The following is a 9,833-nucleotide window of genomic DNA, read 5'->3' as shown; positions in this document are numbered from 1 at the left end:
GCCGCCCCTCCTTCGCTTTAGCCGCCCATGCTTACTGCCATGTCTGTCGTGTGATGCACTGTCTATCATCCTTCTCACAGCGCAGAGCATCGCGATCTGTACAAAGCATCGCCCATTTGAGTTATACATACATTAGGGACCCCGCGAATGTATATTTTAGACCGGGACGTGTCAAGAACTTGAATTAACTTGGCCAATACATGTTTTTCTATGAATATTCAATACTCATTTAGAATCGATTAATGATGCAAATTATGCACGTTGTTTTGAACATGCGCGCTCGCAAATCTCAGACAAAAACCTCGACTCCAGGCGGTGCAGTCTCCGTAGACCGCGCGACGTCGGTTCCGTGGCTTACACTAAGCTGTGGCCAATGGGCGGACAAAAAGATGACGCATCGGAAAAAAGTGCCTTTGAAAGTTTTAAGACCTCGAATCGTGCACTTAGAAGGTAGTCCGGGCATATATTTCACCGGTGCGATTTTTAGAATGATGTTAAGAGCGGATTGGTATTTACAGCACCTGCGATGTGGTGCTGGCTGGAATCTGGTGGTGGATCTGGAAGGGTGAAGGCAGAATCTCTATTTTTCGTGTGGCTGTCACTGTTTGGCCGCCCAGAGGACAGCCTCGAAGCCGTAAACAAGGTATGTACAGCTTTTTCTTTAATATATGAACTAATTAATTACGAATTAAGAATTAATCTTGAGGGACATTCGGAAAAATTATTTCACGACGGTCGTTCTCGCGCGGAGTGCGTGGTGTTACTTGCAGTGGCCAACGCCGTTCGGTTTTAAAGAGATGCAACCCATCCATCGCTGTTCTCGCTTCCGAGACCTCGGGCGCGCAAGATCAAATCTTTTGATGTAATTTGCTTCACTAATCGAGTCTGCAAAAGGCATACGTTCTGAAGCCAATATGGGATGGTCTTGTTCGTTTTTTTAACTCATTTCGGCCCATTCTTTGCGACACTAATGAGACCCCTTATTTCTCTCCGGGCAGGGGCCTCTTGAGTAGAACACTAGGGGCGCATTATTGTTCCCGGTCAGGAGCTGAAGCGCCATTTCGTTCCACCGCGGGGCGCCTTCCTGCTGTCATTTTTGCGACATGGGGCGGCATCCCCTGGCCGATCCGGAGGCCCTTAGAGAGACATCATATTACATTGGTCCTTTCCCTACGTGGGGGGCCTTCTAAGCAGCACAGTTGGCCCCGGATCGACGCAGAAACCCTCACTGGCGCAACAACATCCCTGTTCACCGCAGGTGGTCCAATAATTGGCGCACATATTCCAGTTTAGCTTAACGGGCCCATACTGGAATTGCGTTGGAGGGCCCACCGTTCAGAACTGGTGGCCCTGACAGGCACAAGACCCTTCCATTGTCTCAACGTGAACGCTCAATATAAGTTATAATGTTCGCTTTCGTTATCAGAGGACCCCAACCAACGCGAGAGGTCCCCTGTCATTCGGAGTCCCGTTCATGTCCCTGTTGAGTAAATGAGCAACGGAGCCTGAAATAATACAGGAGCCCAACCATTGCTTTAAAAGGCCCAGACCAAAGCAAATCGCGAGCCCGACCCTGCCCCTGCTTGGGAAATGCGCCCCAAGAGCTCAGACCAACACGGCATCCGTCCCTCTTATCCTCCGTCTTGCTTTATCCTGCACCCTCGTGGCACCTCGCACACCCGGGGCAGGCTGCGTGCGTCAGCCAGGAGCGGGCCGAGAGGCCGGTGGGAAAGGAGACCTCGACCAGATATCCAGCGCGCATGCGCGGTTAAAGCTCGGTTGTTGGCCCCCCCCAGGGGCATGCTAGTCTGCTCCCCCGTTAACCATTTTCCTTCATCCCATAGCCATGAAATGATCATTTCTGGTCGAAAGGGCTCTAATCCAAGACAAAAAACAAAAACACCGATACTGAGCCGACTGTTCATTGCTGGCAACCTATGGCCGAAATAGAGAAACGCTCCGTCTCAGGGGTACTGAATCGGTACAAGAGACCCTCTAACTGACATTTCAGAGCATGGCCCTACGAACGGGGGTCCTTAATGTGACCCTCTGACCCTCAGGCAGCTCTTCGGGCGCTTCAGTCTTCCAGTCAGGCCCTTCATATTTGGTCACGATGTGCCCTTTGCCGCCCCCCCCCCCTCGGACCTCCTCAAACAAACCCGTGACAGAATTGGGGCCGCTAGCCGACACATGACTCCCTGTTAGGCACTGTGGGCTCCTGACCGACACAGGGGCATCAGTCATTGTTTCGGGGAACCAGACCAAGGCAAGTCGTGGCGCCGGCCTTGCTCTTGCTTGGGAAATGGCTCCTCAGGGTTTAGGACTGACAGGGAACCAAATGTTCGGTGCTCGTGGTGTTTGGCCGACCGAGACGCTTTCATTGCCTCAGGGGTCTCAAACGGTGCAAGAGGACCTCTGACTGATATTTTAGGCCAAGGCCACACGGGCCGTGATTCTACGTTATCTACAGCCAGTTGTTCAAGATGCCGTCCAATCGAGCCCTTAATCGTCAGTTCCGTTGGGCCGCCCGGGCTCCTCTTCGGGCCTCATCGAACACTGCCCTTATTCGGCTCGGGCCGCTTGCAAACCAGAACCCTACTGTTAGGTGCTGCGGGGCCCTGACAGATACAAGGGCCCCGATCAGTTTAAATTGCTGGCCTCGGCTTTATAGCTGATTGGGACGGGGCTCTCAGGCTCATGTCGATACGCAGCTGGCTGTGCGATACTGGTGATGTCCGATCGACATGTAGGCTCATATCGACTCAGGGGGTCCCCGATCGGCGCAAATGGCTCCCTGACTGCCATTTGAAAGCCCGTGTCCGCAGACTGGAGCCCCTGAATAAGACCCAACCAGCCCTTCGTGTACTTAAGCTCCAATCGGGCCCTTGGTTGCCGGTCTCGGTGAGCCCTCCAGGTTCACCAGGTCTCCTCGAGAGTGTCTCTGGCCTACTCGGAGCCCCTTGCCAACAAAGGTCCCCTGTTAGGCGCTGCGGGGCCCTGATAGACACTGGGCACCCGTCCCATGTAAATCGCTGGCGCGTGCTTGGTCCCTGCTTGGGGAATGGGCCCTCCGGCCCATGTTGACACGGAGCTGACTGTGTGTTATTGGTGGTGTCTGACCGGCATATAGGCACTTATCGACTCATGGGACCCATGATCAGCGCGCAGGGCCCTCTGGATGGCATTGAAGTGCACGGCCCTGGGGGCCGGATCCTGAATACGACGCTCGGCTGGCCTTTCGGGCCCCTCCGGGCCCTCAAATATGGCTCTCATATTGGGCCTTTCATCGTGGGTCCTGAGGGGCCCGGAAGGCCTTTCGAAACCTAGGGAGGACGGGCTCGTTTTGCCACCCCTGCCTGCCTGCGCCACTGCTCACGACCCAGCGGCGTGTTAACGGAGTACAGCACGTGCAGGTCACGAGCGCCGAGAGGCCTGACCTGGCCGGATTTACGACAGGACAGGAAGGGCAGACCTGGAAGGCGCGGGAACAGGTCTGTGTAGTAACAGGCGGAAACAGTCAGACCTCCATGACAAGTTTGGACCAGACCGTGCTTAGCGCGGCAAGGCAGGACACTACGGACCAGGGGCGGAACCGGACTGTACTGGGAGCAGAGACGGATATAATGGTACAGGAGAGATTAAAGAACAAGAAAGGACAGGACCAGAGACAAGACAGCCGGCTCGGGACCAGCTCAGACGTGAATGGGCCAAAATAAACCGTACAGAATCGGACTGGGTCGGATCAGACTAAACTGGACCAAACCCAGACCTAGCAGACCAAAGACAAGGGCGTAAGGTCACGTCCAGACTGGACTGGAACGGACCTGACTAGATTGAAAGGAACCGGACCGAACCAGACTAGACTGGACCAGAACCAGACCGTACTGAACCGGCCCAGACATGATGGGCATGACGAGACTTGTCGCTTGGTGGGTTAAACCTGTCGACGTCGCGACTCATTGATTAGGATAATCATGTATAATTGCTGATTTATTGGACTATATCACTGTTTGCTTCAAAATTACCTTGGTTTGGGAGCCACATCAAGATTGGACACATTGATAAAATGTCACCAGCAGTTCTGCCCCTCCTAATGTCCGGCCGGAGGCGGCCGTACCCGGCCAGTCCTGCCGTTGTAGGCCGTTGCCGACCGCTGTAGAACATTCTACGAACGACAAAATAATTTGCCTGATATGGTAGCTTTGAAATGTACTTTAATCTCCGCAGATGAGGCAGTTGAAAAATTTCCGTAGTAGTGGAGGTGATGGCAGACGTTTCTTACATCCATTTTTCATTGAGCTTTTAATCACTGGCGGAGGGGGTGTCCGCATTGCTGTCGCGGAGTGAAACTGCTGTGTTAAGGAAGGTATGCAATCTGCTAATGCTCGTACAGGAAGAGCATGTGTTTGCTTTGTAAGGTGTCACGAAAATGCTAAATGAAGTGTGTAATTCAAGGTGTAATTGTGTGTGGGATTGTCCGAAAAGATGTTACGGTGACTCGACTCTTCCATGACTGTGCAGAGCTAATGATACTCACAGGTCATACACCAATGCAATTTTATAGTAAATACGTGACAGTCTTGGTCATACATGTGTTAGGAAATTGAGGGCAGTCCAGGACAAGTAGTGCAAAACAAAGTTGGCGATTCAGTGGCCCTTAATTCTTTGCTCCTCACACACTTACTCCACCCCCTACAGTGTGTGTATGAGGGCTTGAATCAAAGCAGGCTACCTTAGTGTTGATGTCACTGCAGTTTAAGTTCACATTAATCACTGTTATGTTGTTACTTGGGTGCTGATGTCACAGCATAGCTGGCCCAAAAATTTTAAAGGTGCCCTTCTTGTAATCAACATTTTTTTGTCAAAAGCCTTTCTGGAAACTACTTTTTCCTCAGAAGAGAGAACAAAAATTGGATCTTGAGTGTTAACTTCAGAACATTCTGGGAAAAAGCTGTCTTAAATCAAGCAGCCACTGTGGCATGATAAAGATAACATATTTGCTGTATATCACACCAAGCTTCTATTGTGCATGTTTGAGGTGGTTCATTCATAGCATTGTACCAGAGCATTAACTTAGTACATGTCCCAGAATAAATGCTATGCAAAAAGTTTTGAAGCTCAAACCTATTCTTCATGCATAATGTTTAAATTTTACTAATTTTCAGTAAAGAGAAAGCTTTTATGCAGTACCACAACTTTGTTCCATAGGTTATTGAACATGAAAGGCCATGATTTTTAGTGTGTTCCAATGGGTATGAATAAAATACAAAAATGAGAACAAAAACTCTATACATAACTCATGTCAATATAAAGTAACCACTGATACAACACCAGCAAGCCATTTAATTGCCACAGAATGCCAATCAACCTGCCAGTGGTGTTCAGTGCTACACATTACAGTCCTCAATTCAACAAGATTCACTGTACTTTCATGCTCTATGATGTACAAACATGTTACAAGTAGATTTATTTAGAAGTTATCCTTTTATTTGTAATAACATCTTACTAGCAATTAAAGATACTACACTGTCATGAAGTGGGGATGGATCCATGATATGGCAGCCAATGCATTCAGTGATTAAATCAGTCAGCTATCAAATCAATTTTCAGTCATTCATATGCAATCATCCATAATTTAGGACTGTTTGGTCACCAGACAGGGGTCCTAATAAGACCAGGACTGCCAGGCCTAGAAGCCGTCTATGATTACCAGTGATCATAAGGCAAGGTAGGGAGGCAAGGTATTTTGAGAACATAACATCAAGATTATAGAGTGCAAATTTTTAGAAGAAAACTCCCAAGATCTCAGAATCTAGAGAAGTGCCCAAAATGCTTGCCTTGAGTGGAATGCTTGTCTTCCTTTAGAAAATGGTTTTCAGTGAAGGTGGAGTTTAAGCTGGCTTACAGCAAAAGCTTGCATGGTATTTTGTTAAGCACCAGTACTCTTTTGATGTGGATGCAAAATAGTTAACAGATGTATAAATAGATATGGTACCTGGCCTGACAGTGGTGGACTATGCAAATGCTGTGAAATTTTAGCCTTTGCTTTATCACACAGAAAGCTGGTACCAATCCCAGAACCAGCCAAGCTTCTTTAGTTCTAGGTTCATACAGATGCATGCAGATTGGTGCCATCACGATGCCTGCACCCATCTTATTGAAATTTTACAATTCTAGTAAGATTATGGACATGCTGCAACATGCCACATTTCTAGCCTGTATGTGATTTGTTTGGGACCCATTTCCTTGGGTGGTAATATCACCAGATATTGGGGGATGCTGCCAATGACTCAGCTCCCCAGCTCTGCTACCAATGAATGCAACTTACTTTTTAGAGAAGGGTTAGTTCTACACATGATGAATATTCCAGCTCTAAAGTGGTTTAAATTGGTAATGGAGCATGCTGACACCCTGTGGTCCAGCCACATACATCATCATACCACCACCTCATGCTTAGCAACCTCCACAAGCACCAAGGACTATTTGTATGCATTCTTCATCACGTAAGTCCTGAATAAATGTCAGATATGTTGAAGTTGAGTCTGTTTCTGGGCCTTTACACCACTGCTTCCCATCATATACCACTGAATTGCACACACCATTGTGTGCCAGCCGCCGCTGGCCTCCGCTGATGCTGCGCTTGTTTCAGGTGGGAGACAGCCATGGGGAACGCGCAGAACCGCGAGCGCGGCCAGTCGGTCAGCTCTGCCTCGCCTGTCACGCGTACCGCCGTCGCCGAGTCGGCCTTCAGGTGAGGGGGCAGGGGTGGGGCCGGTCTCAAGGGTCGCTGGGGGCACCGCCGTCGCCGAGTCGGCCTTCAGGTGGGGGGGGGGGGGGGCAAGGGGTGGGGCCGGTCTGAAGGGTCGCTGGGGGCACCGCCGTCGCCGAGTCGGTCTTCAAGTGGGTGCAGGAGCGAGCCAGTCGTGGAGGGGCACTGGGGGCACTGCCGTCGCCGAGTCAGCCTTCAGGTGAGCTTTGTGTGACTCCGGGCGCTGGATGTTCAAGGTCACCAAAAGAACTGTACTGAGGTGGAGGTATTGTGCATGCTAGTTTGAGCAATACCATTGCTTCTTTTTTTTTTTTTGCTTCCTATGAAAATATAGCTCCGCCGTCTGTTACGGCTGAGCTTTGTTGGATATGAGATCAGCATTTGCATTGCTCAGTGTCTAGCTGGGGACCGCCGCAGTCCACGTGACGCATTGGCGTGGCGAGCTGGCCGTTACCGGCGCTGTAGGCTGTGTGTGCGTGCGTGTGTGTGGGTAGGGGGGGGGGGGGTGCGTGTGTGTGCGTGTGTGTTTGACCAGGTCTGTCCCTGTCTGAGGCCTGCAGCGCTGCTTCTGGCAGATCATGCCCAGCCACCCCTCTAACTCCACCAATCGGACACGCGCCGCCGCTAACCCTCCCGTCCGCCGCCAGCTTCGACCAGCAGCAGCAGCGGCGGCGGCCGTCGCTGGCGCTGCATGACGAGGACCCGCTAATGCTGCCGCTGTCGCGGCGACGCGTCAGCGAGGGCGTCGAGGCGACGGCGCCGCCTAGTCAGCCGGCCGCGCTGCTCATGCACCAGAACTCAGCGCCGTGCGGCGTGCCCGGGCTGCCGGCCGAGCAGCCGGCCTCCGCGCCGCTGCTGCCCGTCGTCATCCAGTGGAAGAAGGGCGGCCAGGACGTGCAGCTGTGCGGCACGTTCACCGGCTGGAAGCCGATCCCGATGGCGCGCAGCGAGAGCAACATGAACTCGGAGCACATGAGCATCGTCAACCTGCCCGAGGGCCGGCACGAGTACAAGTTCCGCATCGACGGCGAGTGGGTGGTGGACGCCAGCGAGCCCACCACCGACGCGCCCGCCGGCGACAAGAACAACTACATCACCGTCAAGGGCTCCGACTTCGCCGCGTGCGAGGCGCTCAACCTGGAGACCGTGCAGACGGGCGACATGTCCGGCTCGCCGCCGGGGCGGTACGGCTGCGAGCCGCCGCCCACGCGCGCCGCGTCCTGGGACCACCGCTCGCCGGCGCAGCCGCCGGCGCTGCCTCCGCACCTGCTGCAGGTCATCCTCAACAAGGACACGCCTGTCTCCTGCGAGCCCACGCTGCTGCCGGCGCCCAATCACGTCATGCTCAACCACCTGTACGCGCTGAGCATCAAGGAAGGTGTGATGGTGCTCAGCGCCACGCACCGCTACCGCAAGAAGTACGTGACCACGCTGCTGTACAAGCCCATCTAGGGCGGGCCGGGGCAAGGCACCCCGCGCCCGCTCTGCTGAGGGAGGGAAGCGGGGCTGTCGCTGGCGGGTAGCCCGTCGGATTGGTGCGGAGTACTGTGGGAGGTGCCGCGGCGTGATCCGAAGAGGTAGGGAAGTCTGTGATGGCGGAGGTATACGCGTGCGGGCTGGACAACGTATGCTTTGCCAGAAGGCGATGGGGATATGACTTGGGAAGCAAAAGCTATCAGTATGGCAAGTAGCCACCGCTTAGGAACTAGTCACAGCATTTTTAGTCTTCAGATATGCTCGTAAGATGAACGATATTTGTTGTCGGATTGTTTGTAATTTGTTAGTCTCGTCATCGCTGCCGTGTGCAGTATCCCTTGAATATCTCGTGCGATTTTCCGTTCGATAATGTCTCTCTCCACGCCCGGTAGGCGTCTAGGCCGTAAATTCGACAGATTCTACGTGAAAGATTTAGATGTACCGTTTGGAAGCCGCGTAAATTCCCGAAAAACCTAGCTGTAGTTTTGTGCCCTTCGATGTACTGAGTTCATCGCCCTTACTTGCCTCCTGACAATCAGCCCCTTGAGCGGGTACAGGGGCGGTTGAAAGCCTCGCTATCGACTCACTGATGGTGCAATATTGCTGGCCAGTCGGCGCGTGCGTGACCTCGGCGTGGCGCGTCGCCGATGCCTTGGGTCGTTCGGTTCACGCCCGATGCTTTGCTCTCCGCTCCGGAGGCAGCACCACGCGTTCAGTTCACGCCCGATGCTCTACTCTCCGTTCCGGAGGCAGCACCATGCGTTCAGTTCTCGCCCAATGCTTTACTCCCCGCTCCGGGGACAGCACGACGCGTTGTTCTCGTCCCATGCTTTACTCTCCGCTCCGGGGGCAGCACGACGCGTTCAGTTCTCGTCCGATGCTTTACTCTCCGCTCCAGAGACAGCACGACGCGTTCAGTTCACGCGCGATGCTTTACTCTCCGCTCCGGAGGCAGCACGATGCGACGGTACTCGTGTAGGTATAGCCGCGCCCAGCGGCGAGGGGTCTCGCCGACGCTGGAGCTGCCGGCGCTTTGAGCCGCGCCCTTTCTCTGTTCGCGCCTCGCTTGCCTGTTCTCCTCTCCGCATTCGTCATGTCCAGCACCTGTGCGTGGGCCCAGTGTCTGGTCCGTGATCGGGTTTTGTGTGGGCGTACAAACGGTTGGTCTCTCCCGCCTATACTCAATCAGCGACATCAGGGGAACTGGGCGCAGACTTGATGGCGTCGTGTTCGTGATCTTAGCCTTACGCCATGACAAGTCATTTATCTAGTTTTACGTCCGTGCGTACATGCTATGCGTATGTGAAATAAGTACTGCGAAATAAAAACGTTTTACGTATTCCGTGTTCAGCGGCGGGAATCGTTGCATCGACTGGCGCGATTCCATGGCACCCATTAAGTTCAGTTTATCTCAGTCCTGACGCCAATGCCCACTTCGTGTGAAATTTTAAGTTGGTTCGGTGTTCCGTGCGGTGCGGTACAGGAGCACCTCCCCCCCCCCCCCCCCCCGTCGCACTCAGCTCCATGGTGTGCATCACGCGCGCGAAGTGGCCCTGAAACGGCACTGTATTCAACCGGTACGACGCGA

At 53.2% G+C, this 9,833-nt stretch overlaps 1 protein-coding gene across 1 annotated transcript; it reads left to right on the top strand.

Annotated features, from left to right (window-relative positions):
- The first annotated feature begins 7,477 nt into the window (after nucleotides 1-7,477).
- LOC119091186 (5'-AMP-activated protein kinase subunit beta-1) lies at nucleotides 7,478-9,584 on the top strand. The gene has a single exon (XM_037213841.1). It carries the CDS (start codon nucleotides 7,478-7,480, stop codon nucleotides 8,219-8,221), a length of 744 nt encoding a protein of 247 aa, XP_037069736.1. The 3' UTR covers nucleotides 8,222-9,584.
- Nucleotides 9,585-9,833: the final 249 nt, after the last annotated feature.

Source organism: Pollicipes pollicipes, unplaced genomic scaffold (genome assembly GCF_011947565.3).
Source record: "Pollicipes pollicipes isolate AB1234 unplaced genomic scaffold, Ppol_2.1 Scaffold_3402;HRSCAF=3997_pilon_pilon_pilon, whole genome shotgun sequence".
NCBI classification, from domain to species: domain Eukaryota; kingdom Metazoa; phylum Arthropoda; class Thecostraca; order Pollicipedomorpha; family Pollicipedidae; genus Pollicipes; species Pollicipes pollicipes.
This window is presented reverse-complemented; position numbering and strand designations above follow the sequence as displayed.